The 27,858-nt window shown below is 41.2% G+C and overlaps 1 protein-coding gene across 40 annotated transcripts in view; it reads right to left on the bottom strand.

Moving 5' to 3' along the window:
* Nucleotides 1-1,340: 1,340 nt before the first annotated feature.
* The window catches only part of LOC112214694 (receptor-type tyrosine-protein phosphatase delta), a 905,847-nt gene continuing 879,329 nt past the window's right edge, over nucleotides 1,341-27,858 (bottom strand). For all 40 annotated transcript variants that reach the window (XM_042298333.1, XM_042298345.1, XM_042298336.1 and 37 more), the window contains 10 exons: nucleotides 26,933-27,108; nucleotides 23,198-23,317; nucleotides 22,736-22,890; nucleotides 9,406-9,691; nucleotides 7,938-8,116; nucleotides 7,699-7,825; nucleotides 7,315-7,440; nucleotides 6,174-6,328; nucleotides 5,486-5,621; nucleotides 1,341-3,264 (listed from right to left, as the gene is read on the bottom strand). In XM_042298333.1, coding sequence (XP_042154267.1) covers nucleotides 3,196-3,264; nucleotides 5,486-5,621; nucleotides 6,174-6,328; nucleotides 7,315-7,440; nucleotides 7,699-7,825; nucleotides 7,938-8,116; nucleotides 9,406-9,691; nucleotides 22,736-22,890; nucleotides 23,198-23,317; nucleotides 26,933-27,108 — 1,529 coding nt within the window. In that variant the 3' untranslated portion in view covers nucleotides 1,341-3,195. The remainder of the gene's footprint in view (nucleotides 3,265-5,485; nucleotides 5,622-6,173; nucleotides 6,329-7,314; nucleotides 7,441-7,698; nucleotides 7,826-7,937; nucleotides 8,117-9,405; nucleotides 9,692-22,735; nucleotides 22,891-23,197; nucleotides 23,318-26,932; nucleotides 27,109-27,858) is intronic.

Here is a 27,858-nt window from a genome sequence, read left to right as displayed (position 1 = left end):
CAATTGAGATGGTTTGGGATGAGTTGGACCGCAGAGTGAAGGAAAAGCAGCCAACAAGTGCTCAGCATATGTGGGAACTTCTTCAAGACTTTTGGAAATGCATTCCAGGTGAAGCTGGTTGAGAGAATGTCAAGTGTGTGCAAAGCTGTCATCAAGGCAAAGGGTGGCTACTTTGAAGAATCTAAAATATATTTTGATTTGTTTAACAATTTTTGGGATACTACATGATTCCATATGTGTTATTTCATAGTTTTGATGTCTTCACCATTATTCTACAATGTAGAAAATAACACAAATAAAGAAAAACCTTGAATGAGTAGGTGTGTCCAAACTCCGACTGGTACTGTACATCTTCCGCACTAGCAGACGTAAAACACAATTAAGTACTGTCAGATTTGTAACTAACTGTTCCAACAGTTTGTATATTTCTGCAACTGTTTATAATTGCAAATACATGTATCAGTCTAATACTTTCCAGCCTGAGGCATAGTGAAGGGATCCTTTGGCTGAGTGTCTATATACTGTACACTGTGTCCGTTTGTTGGAGTCCGTTTGACTCATTGGAAATAGAGAAAATGCTTTTCACTGTTAAGGTCAGTAAAAGCTCATGGACTCCGCTAATTGTCCCATGATGCATGTCTTTGTCGACAACAGGCATTTGGCTTTGACTCCCTTAATTTTCCTAACATTCTTAATAGTCCTAGTTTGTTTAAAATGCACATTGACTGGTTGCCTCTCTTTGAATATACATCTATCCCAATTAAGTGCTGGATCTTTTTATAGATTTAAGAACTTGAAATGAGAACAAAAGGACAATGCGAATGGGGGGGTAAACATCAGTCTCCTTCCCATAGAATGCTCTGCTATTTTTTTACAATTATTTTCACTGAGCCACAAGGCGGCCACATAAACTGAAAATAGAAAGCCTTGCCATGTACGTATTTGCATATATAATTTCATATTATGTAACAAATGAATACTTAAGATAGAAATTAAATATACAGTTATATGAACTATATGCATGGACTACTCAAATATTACAATAATGTGTTAAATGAACGTTATAAAAAACAGACAGAAATATAAGGCACTCTAAATGCAAAATGAAAACATGTTACGCTGTTGAGCGTTTTAACACCTCAAGAAGAAAGTGACGTCTTTGTACCTTGTCGTAGTGTGTGGAACATTGACTTAGAGTCTAAGCGACCCCCTGCTATGGAACTACAAACGTTCTGAGCGTATCTAAATGCACTGGTGATACGTCGAGTGACACCTTCCCCACCTACATGTCTCACCACAACAATGTCATGACTAACAAAGTATCCACATGAACCCTTTCATAATTCATAATACACCTATTTATTGCACAAGAAAATATGCACTGAATACGTTTTGTCCTACTGATGTGCATTCCAGTGAAAAATCGTTTAATTTCCCCCAAAGTATAGACATCTCATTATGGACGCTTTCATATACAATCCATTCGTTTTATATATGTACTTTATTTCAGTAGACATATGTTATAGGTCATGATCATATTATAATGAATATATCATTCATATCTGTCATCTTCTATATACCATAAATATGTATATATCACGTATCTTATCCATCAGGTGCTCATCTTTACCTTCATTCTAACATGGAAGAACTAAGATAATCGGTAGCAGCAACTTCATACTTTGCTCATCCCTGTTGATTCCACAAAGCCCCCAGTTTATCGCATGAGTGTGTAAGTAAGTTATTGTGTATCCGATATTGGACAAATAAGACAAAACTAAAAAAAAACTGTAGCAAAGTCAACATTTGGTAGTGTGAATACAGGACTGCACATATTGAGACAAACAAACCCCCAAAATTTGCAAGAAAAAGTAAAAGAGCAAAGACTTTCTCTGCATGACGGTGCATACATTAGAACAGCTCTACAGCTTAAAAAAATACAACTCGGAAGAGAAAAGTGAACGATTACCCAAATACTTTGTTTGATTCACTTTGTTCGAGTGATACGTTTTGTTAAAAAAAGGAAATCAAATTTCACACAGTTTAAAATAAAGCACATATCAACTGTATAGTAAAGTACTAAAAAACTAAATCAATAGGTTTTATTTGTTTCATATATCTTTAAACATTCCCCCTTTTCCCCCCAATTCTTTAAATGATGAACGTTGCGACAGGAAACTGGGTATTTTTTTCATAGTGGACCAAGCACTGGTGTCTTCTTTTTCAAAGGATAGATGCCTCTGTGTCGTTTGATTGTGGAACAGAAATGTCTCTTTACAATGTGCATCAAGTTTTAAGCCATTCTGTGTGCCTCCATTTCTCTCTCTTGTGGTTCGTAATATGATGCATTACTTGTCGATGTAATAGTACGTTGTGTTATTATTTTGTTTGTGTTTCTTTCAGTTTTTTTTAACCCAAGACGAATCCTTGAAGCAACAGAAAAAAAATAATTCCATAAGATGCTTCAACAGTCAGGATTCCCTCTCTGTTTCCCGTGTCAGGATGAGTTCCATGGGTTTTGGGAAACGCTTGGTCCTCCAGGAATAATCTTTATGATTTTTTTGAAATTTTTGTGTCTCACATCTAACACTTAGGGCTCTATTCAATCAGATCCGCTTTAGCCGACATCCGTGTAGTGGTTGTTTTGACGGTGTTGGAGGTGGAACTGCGTTAGAGCTGTCAAATCCACAGGTGGCTCCCGGCATTACACCTAAAGTGGGCATTGCCATGGCCTGCATGTTGTCGCATTAACAGAATTCCAATGCAGCCTTGTTTACAAGTTGGAACACTGGAATGTGAGATGAAATCTACACCTCCATTATGATGATAGAAACCCTCATTATTTCCTTTAATGATTTTTCTATTTGAGTGTAATTATTTCCATATAGCCTACACTTTCTCGGTCTGAACTTCTAATGCGAGTGGGGTGGGTGTGGCTTCATGACAAGGATCGCAAGAGCAGCTGCTCACCGATTTGACTGCTCCAACGCAGTTCCACCTCCGACACAGCCAAAACATCTGCTATGCGGGTGTCTGCTATCGCCGGTTAACACTTGATCTGATTGAATCTCGGCCTAAATTGAGTCTTTAGTTAGGAGTTAAGAAGTACTTTCTCAAGCAGGAAATTATGGCTCAGAAGAGAGGCTCGCTGGGGTTGTCCAAGGGCCTTCTGCTTTTCCTCCGGGACAGGGACTCTTACGTTGCATAGTGGTCAAAGCTTCCAAGGTATTCCAAACCAGCTCTATAACAGAACTGGTATTGATCCTGAGGAGAAAGGAGAGAAGGAAAATTAGACATTGGTCCAAAATGTTTGTCACCATTTTCCAACCAGGTCCTATTCATTTGTTTATCTCTCTGTCTTTCTTTTCTGTCTCTCTCCATATATATGATCTTTAGTTTCCATGGACTCAATCATTCTCTCTTTCTCCGTCTGCCACGTTCACATTTTCATTTGCTGCTGCTCAGAAATGAGATAAATAAAAATGTAGTTAATTCACCACAGAGTAGAAGATTGCTGCTTTTAAGCAATTTCAGAGAGCCACTTGTAAGCTATTGTGTATCTTTTCTATAGATCTTGGAAACAGTTGTCTGTCATCCATTCAAATGATATTTTGTAGACGGCAAGTGGAATTCTGTATCTGATGAGCATCAATTTGTATACACAGTCTTTCTTTGAAAACACAGAGGAAATATATGACTGCTGACTCAATATGACTGCTGACTTCACCATGTAACAGAGAAGTAGCTACCTGATAACTGCACAGATATGTTGATAATTCACTGTGCTGGGTAACTGCAGTCATTTCAATTCAAGGATAATCCTGTGTGTTCCGTTTAAATGTTAAGTGTGTGGTGCTGTGGGTTGTTTGCTCAACCCAGCACATGGTAAATCTTTTTGAGACGTACTACTTATAAATAGCTGCGGGTTGTTACCTGCCTAAAAGTTAATAGTATACACTGAGTGTACAAAACATTAATGACATCTGTTTTTTTCCATGACATAGGCTGACCAGGTGAAAGCTATGATCCCTTATTAATGTCACTTGTTAAATCCACTTCAATCAGCATGAATGAAAGGGAGGTGACAGGTTAAAGAAGGATTTTTAAGCCTTGAGATATGTATTGTGCATGTGTGCCATTCAGAGGGCGAATGGGCAAGACAAAAGATGTAAGTGCCTTTGAAAGGGGTATGGTAGTAGGTGCCAGGAGCAGGGGTTTGGGTCAAGATCTACAATGCTGCTGGGATTTTCACGCTCGACAGTTTCCTGTGTCTATATAGAATGGTCCACCACCCAAAGGACATCCAGCTAACTTGATACAACAATGGGAAGCATTGATGTCAAAATGTGCCATCATCCCTTCGGCTTGTCACCAAAAGCACTCACAAACTTCTACAGATGCACAATCGAGAGCATCCTGGCGGGCTGTATCACCGCCTGGTATGGCAACTGCACCGCCCTCAACCGTAAGGCTCTCCAGAGGGTAGTGAGGTCTGCACAACGCATCACCGGGGGCAAACTACCTGCCCTCCAGGACACCTACACCACCCGATGCTACAGGAAGGCCATAAAGATCATCAAGGACATCAACCACCCGAGCCACTGCCTGTTCACCCCGCTGTCATCCAGAAGGCGAGGTCAGTACAGGTGCATCAAAGCTGGGACCGAGAGACTGAAAAACAGCTTCTATCTCAAGGCCATCAGACTGTTAAACAGCCACCACTAACATTGAGTGGCTACTGCCAACACACTGTCAATGACACTGACTCTACTCCAGCCACTTTAATCATGGGAATTGATGGGAAATGATGTAAATATATCACTAGCCACTTTAAACAATGCTACCTTATATAATGTTACTTACCCTACATTATTCATCTCATATGCATACGTAGATACTGTACTCTATATCATCGACTGCATCCTTATGTAATACATGTATCACTAGCCACTTTAACTATGCCACTTGGTTTACATACTCATCTCATATGTATATACTGTACTCGATATCATCTACTGTATCTTGCCTATGCTGCTCTGTACCATCACTCATTCATATATCCTTATGTACATATTCTTTATCCCCTTACACTGTGTATAAGACAGTAGTTTTTTTGGGGGGGAATTGTTAGTTAGATTACTTGTTCGTTATTACTGCATTGTCGGAACTAGAAGCACAAGCATTTCGCTACACTCGCATTAACATCTGCTAACCATGTGTATGTGACAAATAAAATTTGATTTGATTTGAACACCTTGTAGAGTCCATGCCCCAAATAATTGAGGCTGTTCTGAGTGCATGAGTGCATCAAAATTAGGGGTGTTCCTAGTGTTTGGGGGTGTGGTAGGTGCAACTCAAAATTAGGAAGGTGTTCCTAGTGTTTGGTATAGTTAGTGTATAGTGTGGTAGGTAGGTAATGCATCATGTTTGGTTGTCCTCCATAATGTGAGAGGTGTGGAAAGTACAGGTAAACATGGTATCTCACCTCTGTCTGCACCATGGCCGGTCTCTGTGTCCGGAGCATTTTCACTGTCTGGAAGATATCCACCACGCCCTCGTACCTCATTCGCTCTAATACGATGCTGAGGGTGATGAAGACACCAGTCCTACCCACACCAGCACTGCAAGAAACAATAAAAAGATAATCAGACAGAAAATAAACAGTCTGAGAACCTCCAATCTGACCAGACAAAACACCACATGACCAGACAAAACACCACATGACCAGACAACACCACATGACCAGACAACACCACATGAGCAGACAACACCACATGAGCAGACAACACCACATGAGCAGACAAAACACAGTCTCGACAAAACAACAGTCTAGACAAAACAACACAATCTAGACTAGACTATTTATAAACAAACTGCATTATTTGTCTTTGTTCACTAGACTGTTTATATATTAATGTTCCCCACTTGCCATGATATCTCACAGGACTGCTGTGGGGTATCTGGGAGCTAATTTAATGTCTGGATAGATCATTAATCTGATCTTTTATCCTGGTAAGATCAAAGTTAAGCACCACTGTTTCCACTGCAAGTTGAGCTAAATCTTTTAAATACCATTAAACGTTGTGGTCTGTTATTGTACTTGCTTATCATTATAAACTGTTTGTAAATTATATAAAACTCCATAAAATATTGTTTTGAATGTGGCTCCTTACCTACAATGGACAGATATAGGCCCATCTTGGCCAAACTGTTCTTTTGTTTTATGAACTTGGCCAATGAAATCGATGAAGCCCTCTCCCGATTTTGGCACTCCTTGCTCGGGCCAGTCTGTAAACTGAAACTGCCTTACCGTCCGTGACTGTCCGTCCTGGACAAATAGGGAGAGAGAATACAGTGTGTTCACTTGAATGGAACGTCAAGCCAAGAGGATGAAGTCAAGACAACCTGTGCATAGTACTTGACCAAAAGGCCACATAAGAAAATAGTCGAGGAAAAAAAAGAAAACGGACAATCTCGATATGCCTCAGTAATGACGCTGTCTTTTGTGTGCTTTTCCATTGAAGATATCAATATCGGTCATTAACGAATCAGGGAGCCGCGAGGCACAAAGTTATAAGCACCAGAGACAGGTGTTTGTTACTAAAGATATCTGTAATTTTCACCTGACTGTATTAAAATATGAATAGTAAAGACGCTAAGTCCTTTGATGTGCCTGAGCTTTGGCAGGCTCTTGAAAAGCTGTCTTTGAGGGGTGTGCATTACTTAAGTGATATTGTATCCCTTTGATAAGGGGAAGCAATCCCATTGAGGTTCCAGTGTAACACACACTACAAAGGAGAAGCCTGCACCATTTATCAGTGTAAGCCTTTGATGGAATTAAGTCCCAGCGGCTCAAGGCTGCCATGCTCCGTATTTGTTTTTACACCTTTGACACATGTCATAATTCCCTCAAATATATTTCTGCATATATTCATTTAAAAACCTCCAGTTCGGTATAAACAACTTATTAGATGTGGGTCCCAGATGTTGGCTTGAGGACTACTGCACAGTTAAAAACCCTGGTCAGTAGGAGTCGGCCAACTGTCAGTCCAAGTCTCAATCTGAACCGTTAAAATCAAATGGCTCAAAGAAATGGTAGTGGGTGCTGCCAAGTTTTTATCATGAAACAGAGTTATTCAAAGACAAAAACTTCAAAGTAGACAGATTTATGCGTTTGACCAAACTCCGCACAATAAACAACGAATCTGATATATTTTGACAAAAACTACAAAGTCAGGAACGCTTCATAGCACTGTCAAATCTCAGTGAGCGTTTGAACAGTAAAATACCCATGTACAACAGTATAGTACTTACCCTGGCGTCAGTCACTTTGAACTCTCTCAGGATGTACTGGGGCATGTTGTACTCAGCCATGGGGTCCACCACAAAGTACTGGTATCTGGCCGACCTCTCTGCTGGCCAATACTGGTGGCATTTTTCCTGCAGCGGGGGAAAAACAACAGAAACAAACCCCATGAGTGAGATTACCTCATACGGTACAATGAAATTCCAGCAGAGTATGGCTGTACATGCTGTTTACGATGGCCCATTGTTGGTCTGAATTCAATTTATTTAGCATGTTCGCATAGTTCATTTCTATATGTATTGTCAGTTATGTTGTCATGTTAAAGTATTAGCAACATTTGGTTAGCATGGCCAACAGAGTGCACAGAAACAACATAGTTTAGCATGACATACCCTGCCCATTTCTCGGAGCTTCGTTAGCATGACTACGATGGTGGAGTTATGCTCCCAGAGCATCCTCCAGAAGTCCTCTGTCGTCTCCGCTAGCGGCCCTTGCGTGGCAATATAGGCTTTCTGTTGCCTGAAACAATATAAAAATATTCAGTATCACAAAATACAAGGTAGAAGTGGACTACTAGGAGTCTCAATAATTCAACCACATTGGTCAACATGTTGAAAGAAGCTCTCCTCACCTGTATCCATCTATGAAACTGGCATTGATGTAGTCGGAGCCTTCCACCCCTCGGATTGGCTGAAGACACACTCGCGTGGACTCGTATGGCATTATGTTCACAAGGCGGTTCTTGAACTTGTTGCAGGGGAGATTGGCACTGATGAATCGCGAGGTATGGGCTTTAGTGTTGGCTAAACGCTGCAGAGAGGAAGATAAGAAGCACTGCCTTTAGGTGACTGTTGGCTAATGCAGCTCTCTCCTTTATTTTCCTAGTGTCTGGCTTGAGGGTGACATTAAAAACAGGGGGCTTGTGTAATATAATGCTGGCAAAAGTGAGGGAAGGACTTAGTAGGATTATGGGTTCTCGGCTGCCAAACATTCTGAACGTGAAAAGGCTACACTTTTCAACCTCATTTTCATCATCTCCAGCACCAAACCAGTGTCTACATATGTGAAAACACTGCGTTTCTATGATCTGTGGTTAAAAATATAAGAAGGCAGGCCCCAAAAATGCTTCTCTTTGACATCAAAGGGTAGCATTAAAAGTTAAAGAAATTTGTGATTTTCTAAACAGGCAATGAGTTTTTAAATGTTTCAACTTTTGATGATGTCATCGGGTATATCTTTTTTACTTGATATTTTTTTCTGTAAAATGTATAAATCTGCCGTTTTCACATATGTAGACACTGGTATTGTGCTGGAGATAATGAAAACGAGGTTGAAAAGTGGTGGAATTGCCCTTTAAGTATGTAAAGGAGAATCAAGGGAATTATTGCTGCTCCTCAGATTTGCAGTGCGGAGCAAAGAATTGCATGTTGTGATTAAACAAAAAAAAATCATGCCGCAGCAAGCCCGATGTGGACAGGGCCATGGGTAATCTAACCTGTATCATCTCTTAGGGGTGCGTACCAAGCAAGGCCAAAAAGCATTACATACAGCACATATAACACACCGCAGACTGGCTGACTATGACCGGTGGGTTAGTTGGAACGAGGGGGTTGGGGTTTTCACATGAAACTATATCTAACCACCCTCTGACTTTCAGTAAATACAAGAAATTAAAGTTTGCGATGCGACAAAATTGGACATAAAAAGTCACTGGCGCTTGCTAGAATGTTTTTTTTCTTATTTTCTTTATATAGCTAGTTCCTCTTTTGTCGGCATGGCCACTTTGGAACTATAAAGCAGGATATGAGCTGGAGCACATTGGTCTTGGGTTAGCATCTAGGCTGTCCAATATCTTTAAGTTGGCTGTTTGTCTGTAGCATTGCACCCTTTATCAGTTTATCTATTCCTTTTGCAATATATTTTTTATAATTGCATGCTTACTCATGTAAACCTCCTGTACAAGCTACTTTTACAACTAGATGCACTGTACTAAAATAATTCTCCTTGAAAATAAATGGCATTTTTGTGTGGATTTTTCCAATTATAATTTTAAAAAAAAGAAAAGATCCATGGCAAAAATACAACGCAGACCAACTCACCTTGAACTCCAGCTCCATGCCCGTGACGTTCTCTCCGCCCTCAATCCCAGTCAGTTTCTGGATGTAGGCGTAGAGGTTTCGGGCGGGCACTTCAGTGGTGCCGCATGTAACGGCTTCCTGGAGCGCGTCGTGGATGAACACGTACTGGTCCTCCGTCTGCACCATGTAGTTCCGCTGGGCGCGCATCAGCGTCACGTGGCCGTAGATGTCCACTGTCTTCTCGTGCTTGATGCGCTCCAGCATAGCGTCGATCACGATGAAACAGCCCGTGCGGCCCACCCCGGCACTAAAGACAAAACAAAGCGACACTTAAGAGACAAAATTCTGTGCTGCACACCTCAGCACTGTGTCCCCAAATACACACGAAGAGGGAGGGAAATGGTCACAACTGACAAGGTTGACTTGCTATTGGCTTGATTTCAGCCGCATTGACAATAGATGACTTGACCTAACTGTTTTAGTGGCTTGTCCAGCTTGACTGACGAGACACTTGAATAACCTTTGAGGTAAGAACTCTATTGAGATAATGGGCCAATAGCGTCACAATTTCCTCTGCAGTTGCAACTTGATTACAAGTCATGTTGACGGTCATTCCTGAAATCTTCCCTCAGATGTTACTGTAACGTTCTTGTTTATTATACCCCCTAACCCTAACCAATATAGCTTTGTTGCGCTGTGTAAGCCCATGATGAGAATGACTACTCTCCATTGGTTGATAATGAGTGACAGTTCAATGCTGAGAGAGGTGCCCTGTGTCAGCTGTGGGGAGCTGAGAAGTTCCCTGGCTACTCTAACACCTTGGCCACGCTGCCAACCCCTTGGCTGCTGCAGTGCTGACCATTTTGACTTTGAGAGTAATCAAATCTGATGTGGTGCTGCGGAACCAGTGGGAGTTGGAGAATGGCTTTGGCTGCAGTTGTCTGGACATGCCCAGATTCACAAAACACTTAAACAAAAACTTAAGAAGCTTAATTTAAAAAAAGAAGTTCATAAGTGCAATTCCTCAACAATATCTTAAGATTTCACATTTTTCTTACGAACTTCTCAAATATCTTCTTACGAACTTCTAGAGGATTGTCGCTAGTCAACCGATCTAGATAGCTATATTGCGAAGCAATGACAATCATGCTCGCACATGTCTTACTGAGATGACAGTTTGAAAATATGTTTTTTTGGTTTAAAACAATCATTACTGAAACTTTAAGAGGAAGTTTGTGAGTGAATGAAACATGTTCAATTGTTTTCATTAGTTTAGAGTTTAGCTAGAGTATTCACACACACCTGAACTTTTTCCACATGTTGTTGTGTCACTGGCATACACATAATATCCCATAATGTCAGAGTGGAATAATGTTTTTAGAAATGTTTACAAATTAATTAAAAATTAAAAGCTGAAATGTCTTGAGTCAATAAGTATACTTATGGCAAACCTAAATAAGTTCAGGACCAAAAATTGACTTAACAAGTCACATAATAAGTTGCATGGACGCATACAATTATCTGTAAGGTCCACAAGTCGAGCAGTGAACTTCAAAAACAGATTCAAAGACCAGGCAGGTTTTCCAATGCCTTGCAAAGGGCACCTATTGGTGGATAAAAAATACAATTAAAAAGCCTACTTTGAACATCCAGTTGATCATGGTGAAGTTACAAATTGGATTCTGTATCAATACAGCCAGTCACAAAGATACAGACGTCCTTCCTACCTCAGTTGCCAAAGATGAAGGAAACCGCTCAAGGATTTCACCATGAGGCCAATGGTGACTTTAAAACAGTGACAGAGTTCAATGGCTGTGATAGGAGAAAACGGAGGATGGATCAACAACATTGTAGTTACTCCACAGTACCAACCTAAATGACAGAGTGAAACGAAGGAAGCCTGTACATAATACAAATATTCCAAAACATGCATCCCATTTCCAATAAGGCACGAAAGTAAAACTGCAAAACATTTGGCAAAGAAATGAACTTTATGTCCTGAATACAAAGCATTATGTTTGGGGCAAATCCAACACAACGCTTCACTGAGAACCACTGTTATTATTTTCAAGCATGGATGTGGCTGCATCATGTGCTCGTCATTGGCAAGGACTAGGGAGCTTTTTAAGATAAAAATAAACGGAATAGAGGTAAGCAAAAGGCAAAATCCTAGAGGAAAACCTGGTTCAGTCTGCTTTCCAACAGACACTGGGAGACAAATTCACCTTTCAGCAGGACAATAACCTAAAACACAAGGCCAAATATACAAAAGGACATTGAATGTTCCTGGGTGGCCTAGCTACAGTTTTAACTTAAATAGGCTTGAAAATCTATGGAAAGATTGAAAATGACAATGATCAACAACCAACTTGACAGAGATTGAAAATATTTTTTCAAAGAATAATGTGCAAATGTTGTACAATCCAGGTGAACAAATCTCTTAGGGACTTACCCAGAAAGACTAATTGCTGCCAAAGGTGATTCTTACTCGTATTGACTCAGGTGGTTGAATACTTATCTACTCAAGATAACATTATTAGTGGTTTATTTTTCATAGATTTAAAAAAAAAAATACTTCCAATTTGACAGAGTATTTTGTGTAGATCGTTAACAACAAATGACAATTAAATACATTTTAATTACACTTTGTAACACAACAAAATGTGTAAAAAGTCAAGGGGTGTAAATATTTTTCATAAGGCACTGTATCTTGGAATTAAGAACATTTCCAAGAAGTAATCCAACAACATTATTTTTGAGAGTCAAACGTAAGAACATTTCCAAAAACTTTATTGAAGAATAGTAATTTTTCGTACGTTTTGTGAATCCGTGCTGGTCTGCAGTCTGCATTGTGGCTTTCTACTGACACTGCAATCACAGAGCACCCCCCACCTACAGTCCTCTCCAACCTGATCTGAGCTAATCACTATTTAATTACATTTTACATTTCAATTTAACCTCTATCTGAAGTGTCAAAAAGCACAAACACAAACACAGTCTTGTGCAGCTAACCTTGTGGGGACACACAAGTCAGTCCCATACAAATCCTATTTTCCCTAACCCCTAACCCTAACTCGAACCCATACTCTTACCCTAAACCTAACCTTAACCCTAACCTTAACCCATAAAACTAACCTTAACCCTAACTCTAGCTCCTAAAACTAACCCTAGCTCCTAACCCTAACACTAATCCTAACCTTAACCCTAAACCCCCTAGAAATAGCATTTGACCTTGTGGGGACCAACAAACAGTCCTCAGTTGGTCAAATGTTTATTTGTTTACTATTCATGTGGGGACTTCTGGTACCCACAAGAAAAGTTAAACACATCCACACACACACACAGACAAACAAACACAAGGCACACACACACAATCATGGCACACACACACACACACACACACACACACACACACACACACACACACACACACACACACACAACATGGCACAAATACACAAACATGGCTCTCTCACACACACACAAACATGGCACACACACACACACAAACATGGCACACGCAAAACACATACATCGCCGCAAACATGGCACAAACCCAAACAAATGTGCTTCACTTTTTTCTCTGTGTCACTTTGAGATGCGGGTAAATTTGCCGGGTGTCTTTGTAAAAGAGTAGAGCAGCTGACTTCAATTACTGCCATTAGCTCAGCGCAATGTGTTAAAAGCACCTAATGGCTCTCAAGAAGGCACTGAAAACCAGGCCTCTTCATTAAGAATCCCATCGGCACATTGTCACATTAGAGCCAGAAAAAATGTCAAAGGAAAATAGGGAAAATGTGTCGCTAATGTTTCACTTCTATTCAGAATAGATAGCAGCATAAACTTAACGACAAGTACAGACAGCTGAGGATATGTCAAATTTTCATATTATGCTAATTTTCTTTTCTTTTTTACCAAAATACGCTTTGAACACAAACATTTTTTTTTAAACTTTCATAGTGAGGTTATTTTTTGACAGTATTTATTTGATTTTCTTCACAATGTCATCGTTGAGGAGTATGAACTCCAGTCCGCCTGACAAACACTTGTGTCCCCCAGCCGAGCATTGACAAGACAGTCCTTGGCTGGCTACTCTAAAGTAAATAGGTTATTCAACTCATTAAGTCGACATGGCTACGAGGTGCGAGCCACGCTCCCCTGCCTTTCTTCCCCTGATAGAGCATTTGTTTTTCATTTATACAAAGGGGAAAAAAGGGAGGGCAAAAAGATTCAAGACTGAGTTAAGATAGTCTCCAGGGTCTAAGTCTGGCTAATGTGCCGTGGTGCAGCGGAGGCGGCATGGGAGAGAGAATTAAGACACATACGGGAGTCATTTGTTGCAGCAAAACATTATGTGCTTGCGTTTAAAATGTCCAACGTTCCCTGATTGATTTGGGGACGTGTTTCGACACAGGCTTTGTTGCGACTCTTAAGGTACAGTTGAAGTCAGAAGTTTACATACAGCTTAGCCAAATACAATTAAACTCAGTTATTCACAATTCCTGACATTTAATCCAAGTACAAATTCCCTGTCTTAGGTCAGTTAGGATCACCACTTTATTTTAAGAATGTGAAATGTCAGAATAATAGTAGAGTTATTTATTTCAGCTTTTATTTCTTTCATCACGTTCCCAGTGGGTCAGAAGTTTACATACACTCAATTAGTATTTGGTAGCATTGCCTTTAAATTGTTTAACTTGGGTCAAACATTTCACGTAGCCTTCCACAAGCTTCCCACAATAAGTTGGGTGAATTGTGGCCCATTCCTCATGGCAGAGCTGGTGTAACTGAGTCAGGTTTGTAGTCCTCCTTACTCGCACACGTTTTTTCAGTTCTACCCACAACATTTTCTATAGGAGTGAGGTCAGGGCTTTATGAAGGCCACTCCAATACCTTGACTTTGTTGTCCTTAAGCCATTTGCCACAACTTTGGAAGTATAATTGGGGTCATTGTCCATTTGGAAGACCCATTTGCAAACAAGCTACTGTATAACTTCCTGACTGATGTCTTGAGATGTTGCTTCAATATATCCACATAATTTTCCTGCCTCATGATGCCATCTATTTTGTGAAATGCACCAGTCAGCAAAGCAGCAAGCACCCCCACAACATGATGCTGCCACCCCGTGCTTCACGGTTGGGATGGTGTTCTTTGGCTTGCAAGCCTCCCCCTTTTCCCTCCAAACATAACGATGGTCATTATGGCCAGTTCTATTTTTGTTTCATCAGACCAGAGGACATTTCTCCAAAAAGTACGATATTTGTCCCCATGTGCAGTTGCAAACCGTAGTCTGGCTTTTTTTATGGCAGGTTTGGAGCAGTGGCTTCTTCCTTGCTGAGTAGCCTTTCAGGTTATGTCGATATTGGACTCGTTTTACTGTGGATATAGATACTTTTGTACCTACTTCCTCCAGCATCTTCACAAGGTCCTTTGCTGTTGTTCTATGATTGATTTGCACTTTTTGCACCAAAGTACGTTCATCTCTAGGAGACAGAACGCGTCTCCTTCCTGAGCGGTATGACGGCTGCGTGGTCCCATGGTGTTTATACTTGTGTACTATTGTTTGTACAGATGAATGTGGTACCTTCAGGCATTTGGAAATTGCTCCCATGGATGAACCAGACTTGTGGAGGTCTACAATCTTTTTTCTGAGGTATTGGCTGATTTCTTTTGATTTTCCCATGATGTCAAGCAAAGAGGCACTGAGTTTTAAGGTAGGCCTTGAAATACATCTACAGGTACACCTCCAATTGACTCAAATGATGTCTCAAATGATCAGAAGCTTCTAAAGCCATGACATCATTTTCTGGAATTTTCCAAGCTGTTTAAAGGCACAGTCAACTTAGTGTATGTAAAATTCTGACCCACTGGAATTGTGACACAGTGAATTATAAGTGAAATAATCTGTCTGTAAACAATTGTTGGAAAAATGACTTGTGTCATGCACAAAGTAGATGTTATAACCGACTTGGAAAAACTATAGTTTGTTAACAAGAAATTTGTGGATTGGTTGAAAAACGAGTTCTAATGACTCCAACCAAAGTGTATGTAAACTTCCGACTTCATCTGTAGTTAGCAGAGGCTCACGGTTGTTGCTGAGCTTCTTGAGAAGAGATTGGTTTGTGTGTGTGTGTGTGTGTGTGTGTGTGTGTGTGTGTGTGTGTAATATTGCGTGTGAAATGTTCTCAGGAATATTTGAGGATATGAATCACATCCAGGGATTAAGGAGCAGCACGGTGGGGGGAGAAAACACGGCAAGCGTGAGACATTTTCTACCCCAGCCCCAGCTGTTTCCAATCCTTCACCGCTTTTACAGTCCAGTCCCAAACGCCGGAGAGTGATGACCTGTGAGCAAGCAAGTGACAGAGTGACAGCGTCGAGCCAGAAAGATGGGATGGTGGAGGAAGAAGAGGAGGAGGGGGGGTGACATAGCCACTTGGCTCGCCTCTTCCGTTATCGGTAGAGAGAGAAAGAAAGAGAGAGTGGGGGAGAGAGAGGTAGAGAGCAAGAGATTGAGAGGTTCTTTACGTTTGGCAGTTATAGGGGCTGGCTGGCCCTGATTCTGGGCCTGTTTTCCACGTTCCCCCCAGCACTAACGACCTGTCTCTGGCTGCTCCGACAGGCGCGGCCAGCTGCTTTGGCCGTCCGCATACATCAGCGGCAGGCTAAAGTGGTTTCAGGTTTTTTGTGGGGAAGAGAGTGTGTTAAAAACAGCTGTAACTGGACCCAGAGTAGATGTAGCCTGGACAACAGTAAAAGCAATTACATGTTGTATTGTCACCAAATCTAGTTCGGTCATGCAAACTCTCTAGCTTATAAGGGCGTATTAAGGCGACCACAGAAAGACTACGCAATTATCTTCACATTTACAGTGTGTATCAAATTGCTGCCATTCTACTTAGCATGACTTTTAGCGTATCAGCACTAAATACAAGAGACTGTCTGAATGGCAAAGCAGATGCATCAGAGGCACAGTCATAGCAACACAGGATTCTATGTATAAAGGAAAATGTGTGTCTATTCACCCTTTTGCAGTAAGCTTACATTGTTCTCCACAACCTCAAAAGCAGACACTGGCTGTGTTCAAAATGGCATCATATCCCCTACGGGCCCTGGTCAAAAGCAGTGCATTTCAAGTGCCATTTCAGATGCAGCCAATGACACATTTTTAACCCATCACGTGATGTCTGAGACGCGACCGCAGTCTCGCCGCTCAAAGTGCCTCAAGGAGAATACTCCATTTCACTGTGTGATGAGGCAGCAAGGTCAGACAGACAGACACAGACTTCCAACGGCCTTGCAGAAGACTAGACTTCTTTCCGTCAGACTAATGTTTACTCCTTCCTCCTCTTCATTTGAGACACCACTCTAATATGAACATTTAACTACTGTCGGTGCTCATAGACTAGACCAGTGGTCACCAACCCTTTTCTGAGTCAAGATCACTTTGAGTCAAAATACCAGCCCGAGATCTACCATTCAGATTTTATTTTTTACTTGACTTAAAAAAAACAGAAGCTATGCCTCTGCAACATTAACCTATTAAAAACAGTACTTAAGCAATTAACGCAAGGCTTTATTGTTGTTGTTTTTTTACAGAAATGTTTGGCGATCGACTAGGAATGCCTTGGTGATCGACCTGTTGGACTAGACGTGGTAGACATTCATATATAGAGTATTTTAATGAAACAGCAGGGAGCGGGTCTCGAACCCTCAACCTTCTAGCCCGAGGTCCGTCACGCTATCGACTGTGCCGCAAAAGCATGCTCATGCGGCTGGGTCGATTTCCGTGCTTATAAACCCAGGGTCGTTACACTACTCCCTCCTTTCAAAGAGAGCGTCCTCGCGATAGCTTGTGACTCTACGTCTTACAGATTTCTCAGGACCAGATGCTAGAATATGCATATAATTGACAGCATAGGATAGAAAACACTCTAAATTTTACAAAACTGTAAAAATATTGTCTGTGAATATAACAGAACTGATATTGCAGGCGAAATCCTGAGAAAAATCCATTCAGGAAGTGACTCTTATTTTGAAACCCCTGTCTTTCTATGCATCCCTATTGCCCATTGAAAGGGATATCAACCAGATTCCTTTTTCTGTGGCTTCCCTAAGGTGTCTACAGCATTTAGACGTAGTTTCAGGCCTTTATTTTAAGTAAGTGGTCAGTTGTTGGGTCTCAGTGTGATTTTTCCGCTAAACAGAGAGGTAGCCATTTTTCCTCCCAGTCCCACTGAAAAGCCAACTGACCCGGTTGATATATTACCGAATAGATATTTTAAAAACACCTTGAGGATTGATTATAAAAAATGTTTGCCATGTTTCTGTCGATATTATGGATATAATTTGGAGTTTTTGTCTGCGTTGTCGTGACCGCTATTTACGGTGGATTCCTAGGCATAACACATCAAACTAACGGAGGTATTTGGATATAAAAAATATCTTTATGGAACAAAAGGAACATTTGCTGTCTAACTGGGAGTCTCGTGAGTGAAAACATCCGAAGCTCATCAAAGGTAAACGATTACTTTGTTTGCTTTTCTGATTTTCGTGACCAAGTTACCTGCCGCTAGGTGTACATAATGTTTTGTTAGTATATCGATAAACTTACACAAACACTTGTATTGTTTTCGCTTTACAGCATAATTTCAAAATCTGAGACGACAGGGTGATTAACAAAAGGCTAAGCTGTGTTTTGCTATATTTCACTTGTGATTTCATGAATATTGATATTTTCTAGTAAGATTATTTGACCGTTGCGCTATGCTATTTAGCGTAGTTGATGACAATTATCCCGGATCCGGGGGGGTGGGGGTGGTTCCAAGAGTTTAAATAACACTAATATGTGAGAACAATTTATTTTGTGAACAAATGTTTCATTTTGGCATTATAATAAGGTTGGTAGCAATATGGAAAATCGTTGTGGAAATCTGTTGCAGCTCAAGTCGACTACAAAATCCGCAATGCTCTCTCTATGGGCTGGCTGCTGGCTAGCTAGCTAGCAAACGTAGCTACACACAATATTAACAAAGACAATATCAGCATGTAAGTAGCTAGTTAGCTGTAAAATCACCTAAAAAAACTGCACTAAGGAATCTACAATCTCACCATGTTCAACCTGCAGATCGATGTGCCTCACAGAGTGGAGTCTAACATTCGCAACGGCAGATATACTTTTCAGGAGATGAGAAACACTGCCCATGCTACGTCAATTGGCCGTGCGGTGCTTTCTGGGCGATTCTGGAACAAGGAGCACTATCCTTCAATGAGTGAATGGGAGTCTATTGGGCACTAGCTCAAAACCCAACATTAGCACGAATTTCGTCAACAGGAAGTACATACAAATATTTTCCAAGATGTGAGATAATTAATTAGCTATTTGTAGTTTCGTATGTCTTTGGAATCGTGACATTACATTCTTATGAGGAAAATAGGCATTGATAGAACATCAGTCAGTGATGCACAAAAACAATATAACATTCAAAATTGTTGAACCTTTCCTTTAAAGGATCTGCTCCCTTTTAAAAATTTTCACCTAAAATGACATACCCAAATCTAACTGCCTGTAGCTCAGGCAGTGAAGCAAGGATATGCATATTCTTGGTACCATTTGAAAGGAAACACGTTGCAGTCTGTGGAAATTTGATAGGAAAGTAGCACAATAGATCTGGTAAAAGATAATACAAATTTAAAAAAACAACCGTTCTTTTGTATTGTTTTTTGTACCATAGTCTTTGAAATGCAAGGGAAAGGCCATAATGTATTATTCCAGCCCAGGTGCAATTTAGATATGTGCAAAGTTTTAGACTGATCCAATGAACCATTGAATTTCTGTTCAAAATGTTGTATCAAGACTGCCCAAATGTGCCTAATTTGTTTATTAATAACTTTCATGTTCAAAACGGTGCCCTCTCCTCAAACAATAGCATGGTATTATTTCACTGTATTAGCTACTGTAAATTTGACAGTGCAGTTAGATGAACAAGAATTTAAGCTTTCTGCCAATATCAGATATGTCTATGTCCTGGGAAACCCAGAATTAAACATGTGGTGCTTATTGTGTCAGAAAGAGCTGCAGAAAGGGCCGCGAATCTGTTGTGACCTCTCCCTGTGAGCCCATAATGCCTCAGCGGCCTCAGTTCCAATAGGAGCACAACAGTCCTCGACCCTATGGGTTACCAAGAACAGCATGAAACGGTTGAGACACAGAACCCCCCCCACACACACACACACACACACGAAACAATGACTTCACCTTATGAGAGGGAGAAAGAGAGAGACAGAAACACAGACATAGAGGAGAGAGAGAAAAGAGGTAGGCCAAGAGAGAGAAGGGAAGAGAGAGAGAAGGGAAGAAAGAGACAGAAGGGAACAGAGAGCGAGAAAGAGAAAGGAAGAGAGAGAGAGAGAGAGAGAGAGAGAGAGAGAAAAGAGAGTTAGAAGGGAAGAGAAAGAGAAGAAGGAAGAGAGAGAGAGAAAGGGGAAGAGAGAGAGACAGAAAGAGAGAGAGAGTGAAGGGAAGAGAGAGAGAGAGAGAGAGAGAAAGGGGAAGAGAGAGAGACAGAAAGAGAGAGAGAGTGAAGGGAAGAGAGAGAGAGAGAGAGAGAGAGAGAGAGTGAAGGGAAGAGAGGGAAGGGAAGAGCGAGCGAGGGAGAAGGGAAAAGAAGGAAAGAGAGAGAAGGGAAAGAAAAGGAAAGTGAGAGAAGGGAAGAGAGAGAGAAGGGAAGAGAGAGTTCTTCAGTGGGAACACATGGATGTACTTTTAATAATATCCTTCTTCACTGCTCCTTGGGGGGAATGTTCTGCACGTGCAACATTAAGCATTCTGTTGAAATATAAGGACAGGTTACTCTGATCCTGTGTTGTAGGACATTTCAATTTTTCTGACACTTTATTTAAGGTTGGCAACAGGACTTGCGATGTTATCGAACAAATACCTAATTAAAGTTTCTCTCTAACAACCTTCAGACAGTAAACTGAGCAACCTCACATTAGTCAATCATTTGACTAAAGAACTTGGCCATAAATTGAACTTTTAACACACTGTGATGGCAATGGGTATATCATACAGTGGAAAGTCCTACAACATCAAATTGAATACATTGTAATACAATGATAATCCAACGGAATAATTTTTTTTTTTTTTTTCACTCATTATCAAAAACAAATTCAACTCAAACCCCTAATGCTCCTAATTGCTATACACTAACAGTGATGTCTTCAACAAAAGGCGGCCATTTTCAATTAATAAAAGACGCAAAGCACAAGCCAATGTTAAAAACAGGACACCAACCACTTAAGCTCATCTCATTGTCTACGATGTCACGTTTTCACAAGGCAAGTCCCATTGAAGCCTGGGTAAATTGGTGGCTCTTTCTCGGGCGTGACGACAAAGCAACTAAATCGATTGCAGGTCTTGAGACACGGTCCACGTTGGTCAGACTTTAATTCTGCTCCTCCCACTCCAAAAGGCCATTACAGATGAAACGATTGTTTGTGTGTGTGTTTGTCAAATGAATTCTGTTCCTTCGACTCTAGGGGTCATTACAGATAGAATGATTGTACGTGTGTTTTGTGTGTCGATGCATGTTTGAGAAGGAAAATATTTTAAACAAACCATCAAAAGAAATGACACTCATGGTACACGTGTTTGTGTTGTGTGAAAACTATACATGTTTCTATGGGATTGGGTCACACCCACACCACACTGACTATGTCTCTCTCTTTGGTCAGTCTGAGTCTGTTGCAATACTGACTTCTTACAGGGAGAATGGTAAAAGGCCTGTTTTTTGCTAGCAATAGCCTGACCAGCTAATTTACTAAAAGCTCAGAGGTCTGTATAATGCAGTTAATTATACGCCACAAAACAATCAACGGCTTTTGTTTAGACTTGCAAATGGTCTGTGCCGACATCAACATCCTAGCAAGATAGAGGACATGATGGACCAGCCATCTCACAAATTCTCTACGCTCCCGAGTGGCGCAGTGGTCTAAGGGACTGCATCTCAGTGTTTAAGGCGTCACTAGAGCCACACTGGTTTGATTCCAGGCTGTATCCCATAGGGCGGCGCACAATTGGCCCAGCGTCGTCCAGGTTTGGCCGGTGTAGGCCGTCATTGTAAATAAGAATTTGTTCTTAACTGACTTGCCTAGTTAAATAAAGGTTAAAATATTTATATATCCTAAAATATAAGGGTGTGTGTCCCAATAATCTATTTTACTTTGAAGTGTGTACTCGTTTACAACTTCACACAAATTTAAAAGCAGTGGATTGGTGGCTAGTGGGAGGTATTTTTTAAATTAGGGGGTGAAATCATATTTTCAAAATGGTGGTCTGACAAAGCATTGGGGGATCTGGGATTGTGCGAGACACTTCCATAGGGATTTGAAGCTCTGCACTCTTTATCTGATGCAATGGCAAGGAATTCAAAAACCCATCTGCAGAGTGACACTAATTCCTGCATTCTGCTTCGCCGTAAAAAGTTGGGATTTTTCCATTTATACTGATTCTGCGACTAGGTCTAATTAACTCCAACATGTGGTCATTAAAATTATTTGGTAATCCCCTTTTTTTGTCTTTTTTTCCCCGACATAAATTTGTATCTTCGCGCTCGCTCTATTTCAGTTCCATTTCCTATGTCCTCCTCTCTCTGCCTTTATTTATCTCTTGGTCTGTCTCTCTCTCTCTCTCACCCTGACACGCACACACATTCACACACACTGCAGAGCCTCCTTCAGTATAAATCCCCAGTCTGAGGAGACGCAGACGGCTGCATTCCCGACTCTCTTTTTTTGTCTGGAGTTTGGTCCTCCTTCTCATTCAGGGTGTGAAATAAGTCCTTTAGTGTTTTGTAATAACCCCAGGGATAAGCTGGATGCTCATGGACCTCTGATGTCGGCATGTTAGTGTGGGGAGGACGTGTGCGTGTGTGTGTGTGTGTGTGTGTGTGTGTGTGTGTGTGTGTGTGTGTGTGTGTGTCTGTGTGTAGAGAAGGGATGTTTAAGTTTCGCCAAGGGCACTGACATCGGTAATTCTTACTTTGTTGTAGTAAATACCTTTAAATCAAGAAGAAAAAATAAACATTGGGTAAAGCTAGAAGGAGGACTCCCTCTGGCTCTCAGTCAGTGATATGCAGCTCATGTCATCTATTCCTGTCATTCCTCCTAACCTCCTCCTCTTTTTTTGCTCTCTCTTCCTGGTCTCTTTCTCTCTCCCTCTGTGTCTTTATCTACACCTGTGATTCAGTGAACAGCGCTTGAATGACGAGTAACCTTGTCTGAGACCAGAAGTCCTTAGCTCAGCAGGCTAACATAGCCTATGATAGCAAAATCAGGAGCCTTGCTTACCTGCAATGTACCACCATCGGCCCTGCGTCTGGGGGGTTACAGGCTTTGACCCGTCTGAGGAAGGCCAGGAACGGAGTGGGGTGCTCGGGTACCCCGTGGTCCGGCCAGGCCGTGAACTGGAACTGCCTCACCTCTCTTTTCTCACTGGAGCCATTCTGATAGACAGAGGAAAATTCTGTCAATACTTCAATGCCTTTAGTGGACAGGAGGTGTGGTCCAGTTTAAAAAAAAAGATCTTTATAACATCTCAAAGGCGCTGCATCAATGATGCCAGGGGAATAGAGTAAAGCTACTGGCCCGTGGCTATGGTTCTCAGTTTAACTCAGTTTAATAGACTTTACTCTTGGAAAGTGTTGGACTGTGTTAGTTCTCTGAGTTCTTGGTACAGACCGGAATTTGGTGTCTGACTTCCAGTTGAAATAAAGATAACGGTTAAATTAATAATAAGGAATAAAAACTTACTTTATAAAGTGCAAATGTCCTGACGCAGTATGTGGCCAACTCCACCGTGTCCAACAGTGTCACCTGGAAGAGGCCGTAGGTCTCCGTCCCTCTAGTGGGCCAGTACTGGTCACATTTCACCTGAAATTGAGAGAAAATAAGTGGTTTGGTCAAACCTTCGAACAACTCTGTCTCTAGCCACGTTCCAACAAATAGAGGCATGATGCAACTACTTTGTTTGAAGTATGTCAAATAAACGATATCTTCTATATTTTCAGTGTACAAAAAGTTAAACTTAAGAGAGTCTGTACCCACATCCCTAACAACAGTATGAAAAAGCTCTGATCTGATGTGATCTGATCCTCAATGCTCCATTTCTGTCCTCTAACTCTCTGAACGACTGTCTTGAGATAGAACTATACGGACCCTAATAGACGTAACTGACGCATGATCATCCAGCTTCATGAAGGAAAGTCGAGGCGAGGCAAAGAGAGCGGAGCGAGGCTGCTGAGTCTTTCCTACGCTGCCGTGCTGACTTGTGTGATTTCACAATGGAGGAGAACAGGCCCAGCTAAGACGTTCCACTCAAGCCCGACTGTGCTATTTATTAGCCTGACAGGTTCTATAATTACAATCTTAACTGCAGTTTTCCAATCACATTACAGGCAAACGTTTATTATGGTTATAGCATTTTTGTTGTCCAGCAAACAGGCAATAAAACACAACCTCCATTACAGTATTGTCGTTTCGCTGCAAAAGGGAAACGTGGTGAACTCAAAGAGTCTTCATGAAGATGCCTTACACTATACTACCCTCATCTTACATACAGTGGAAGGTAATATACTGCTGCTGAAACTCAACTGAGAATAGATTCTTCTTATTATCAGTGTATAATCAACAGAAAACAGTCTTATGTGGTGCAGTAAGGATACACAATTGTAATAATCTTTAGATTATATATATATACATTTCCACAACTTTAGGAAAGTATTTGGAATGATAACAACCAAGTAAAACATTCACTACATGACCAAAAGTATGTGGACACCTACCCGTCAAACATTTCATTCCAAAATCATTGGCATTAATATGGGGTTGGTCCCCGCTTTGCTGCTATAACAGCATCCACTCTTCTGGGAAGGCTTTCCACCAGATGTTGGGACATTTCTGCGGGGTCTTGCTTCCATTCACCCACAAGACCATTAGTGAGGTTGGGGACGGATGTTGGGCGATTAGGCCTGTCATTGTATGCTGTATCATTAAGATTTCCCTTCACTGGAACTGAGGGGACTAGCCTGAACTATAAAAAACAGCCCCAGACAATTATTCCTCATCCACCAAACTTTACAGTTGGCACTATGCATAGGGCAGGTAGTGTTCTCCTGACATCTGCCAAACCCAGATTATTCCGCCGGACTGCCAGATGGTGAAGTGAGATTCATCACTCCAGAGAACACGTTTCCACTGCTCCAGACTCCAATGGCGGCGAGCTTTACACCACTCCAGACGATGCTTGGCATTGTGCATGGTGATCTTAGGCTTGTGTGTGGCCGCTCAGCCATGGAAACCCATTTCATGAAGCTCCTGATGAACAGTTCTTGTGCTTACGTTGCTTCCAGAGGCAGTTTGGAACTCAGTAGTGAGTGTTGCAACTGAGGACAACACTTGGCGGTTGCATTCTGTCAGCTTGTGTGGCCTACCACTTCGCGGCTGAGCCGTTGTTGCTCCTAGACGTTTACACTTCACAATAACAGCACTTAAAGTTGACTGGGGCCGCTCTAGCTGGGCAAAAAATTGACGAACTGACTTGTTGGAAAGGTGGCATCCTATGACAGTGCCACGTTGAAAGTCACTGAACTCTTCAGTAAGACCATTCTACTGCCAATGCTTGTCTATGGAGATTGCATGGCTGTGTGATTCATTTTATACACCTGTCAGCAATGAGTGTGGCTGAAATAGACAAATCCACTAATTTGTGGACAAATCCACATACTTTTGTATATGTAGTGTATGAGAGCATCTGCTTCAAGTCAATGTCCATCCTTGGGATACGAGCAATATACCGAGAGGGCTTCAGATGTTTTGAGCCAATCATCCAAAGGATGTTAGCTACACAATGAAGCTTATTAAATCATCAAAATGCTGTCAAACAAGCTGCTAAAGCTTGACAGAGTTCTATAAGGCAGCTTTTGTATGTATTCACAACAGATAACTAGAACCACACATCAAAACATGCACTCGGGTCTACAATATAGGCTAGCGAATAGTGAAAGCAATCCACTCACAACATCTATTCATTGAGTTCTACCAGGTAATACAGTGACATGTCAGGTAGAATACATTGAATTGTTCTCCTCTTGAGAGACCAAGGTCTTTTGGGAGACCATTTAAACAAGTTAATACAGATCTTTAGAGAAGGAATTGTGTGTAAGTAGCGACCTTGCAACTTGTGGAGACCATGCAGTCTTTGTTTCTTTGTGATTTCAAACATACATAAGAGACCTTGCAGTGTCAGACACAAGTGTGTCTTTTCACCTTGAAAGAGTGAAAAAGTGCTTGTGTGCTTGGTTCTTGTGCCGAGTGACTGACATTTTAGCATTAGCGACATATTCCGCTATAGCTTAAAGGGGCAATCTGCCGTTCAAACCTTCATTACAGTATTGTCGTTTAGCAGTTCAGACAATAACTAAGCGGTCACCCCACAACTATTTTGGTAAATAGCTGAGGGATGGGGCTGTAACCACACATGTAACCACTCTCAAATTCACAGACAGAGCACTGACCATCCATAAAAAAATTATAGTTTTAACCATGTTTTTTTAGGCTCTACAGTGTTTGTTTACAATTACATTGTTTACAAAGGAAGGAGCAAAACCAGCTCATATTTTGTGTTCTGACGGGGTAGAACTATTGAACTAAGCTTATGAGGCATGTATTTGTTAAATTCTTCAACAATCAACGGGGATATGTATTATTCGTTTCAAAGTTGAAAAAAAAATGGATGTAGCAACTGTAGATTGTCCCTTTAAAGCAGTGCTGCTGGCTAGCCTAGTGGCCATGTGACTAACTACACTAACGGTTTAGCAGCACTAATACCAAAAAGGACAAATGGAAAACTCATGTTGTGGCAAATAAAGGAGTGAGTGACATCCATTGGCAACAGAATAGAAATATGAGGGAATCTGAAGGGACATGACACAAAATACACAAAGAAATAGGAACACAGAATGAAAGGAAGAATGGGCAGGCGAAAGAAAATGTTAAAGGCAGGGAATTTGCATCACAGAAGAAAATGGAGGAGCCATGAGGAGTCATGAGTTGAGGTATAATGTTGCCGTTTCAATAAAGCTTGGAAGTAAGCTAATGGAAAACAGGCACATTGAATTGTACCTATTTTGCATCTGACAAGTATATCTGGAATCTCTAATTACATTCCGGTATACTTGCTTTACAGACCATGTACACTGATATTAAAATGTAGATGTTTGAGGTAGAACATATAACAATGGCATAGTTACACATTTCAGTGCCTGACTTTTTCTTGTTTACAAATCCAATAATATGACACGTGTCCCATATATGGACATTCAGAGAATTACTAAATGTTGTTTCTTCGACTATGACTAATGTCAGGGTTGAATAACGTGGATCTGTGCAATAGACCTAGACCTCTGCTAAAGACACATTCTACTCAGAGCATGATAATCAAATGAACAATAATGGATCCCATAGGGCTGATCCCAGATCTGTGCTTACCCTCGATCTCTCCTCCAGCTTGGTCATCATGACGATGTTGGCACTCCGCTGTTCCCAGATCATCCTCCAGAAGTCGCCAAACGTCTCAGGCAGCGAGCCCTGCGTGGCGATGTACGCATTCTGCTTCCTGTAGCCGTCAATGTAGTTGGAGTTGATGTAATCACTTCCAGGGATACCTTGGAAAGAGGAGGAAAAGGGATTAGAATGGATGATGATGATGATGATGATGTGTGTGTGTGTGTGTGTGTGTGTGTGTGTGTGTGTGTGTGTGTGTGTGTGTGTGTGTGTGTGTGTGTGTGTGTGTGTGTGTGTGTGTGTGTGGAGAGTGATTAACCTTGGTTGTACGACACACAGGGAAAACGCAATGAGTGACACAAAACAGTGGCTTTAGCTTCAGAGGGATCAATAATGTTAGTCCATCCACTAGCAGGTACTGTGAAAGGTGAAGTCCCACTAAGGTAGTGCTTAGAGGTTTAGACCTCTGCTCGTCCGACTCAATACCTTCAGTTGTTTTGACAATAAACAACACTTAATCCTGACTGAGTTCTTTCAAACCAAAAAGGACACAACTCCAGGGTTAGTTTTCTTACTCAGGCACTACCCAGGCAAACAGTCTATACTGTGTTTTTCGTTTAAGCTTTGCCATTGTGTGCCTTTTGTGTCATCTATCAACACAAAATGGCGGCCTACTTGTTGAATCACTGTGTCAATTGTTATCTTACTCTTGAATGTAACGATGATTCCAAAAAGAGCATTTCCGCTATCTACTGTGAACTTGAGAGATAGAGTTTGGCTTTGAAAAACGCCTTCTCCCCACCTCTCTCCTCAACCTCACAGAGAGAAAAACAAACAACAAAACCTCCTACTCTCCTCTTTTTTCACCGCTTGCTAAATGAAAGCGCCGTGGTCTTTTCCAATCCGGGAAG

This window comes from Oncorhynchus tshawytscha, linkage group LG15, assembly GCF_018296145.1.
Source record: "Oncorhynchus tshawytscha isolate Ot180627B linkage group LG15, Otsh_v2.0, whole genome shotgun sequence".
NCBI classification, from domain to species: domain Eukaryota; kingdom Metazoa; phylum Chordata; class Actinopteri; order Salmoniformes; family Salmonidae; genus Oncorhynchus; species Oncorhynchus tshawytscha.
Note: the sequence above shows the minus strand (reverse complement) of the source record. Positions and strands in the feature narration are given on the sequence as shown.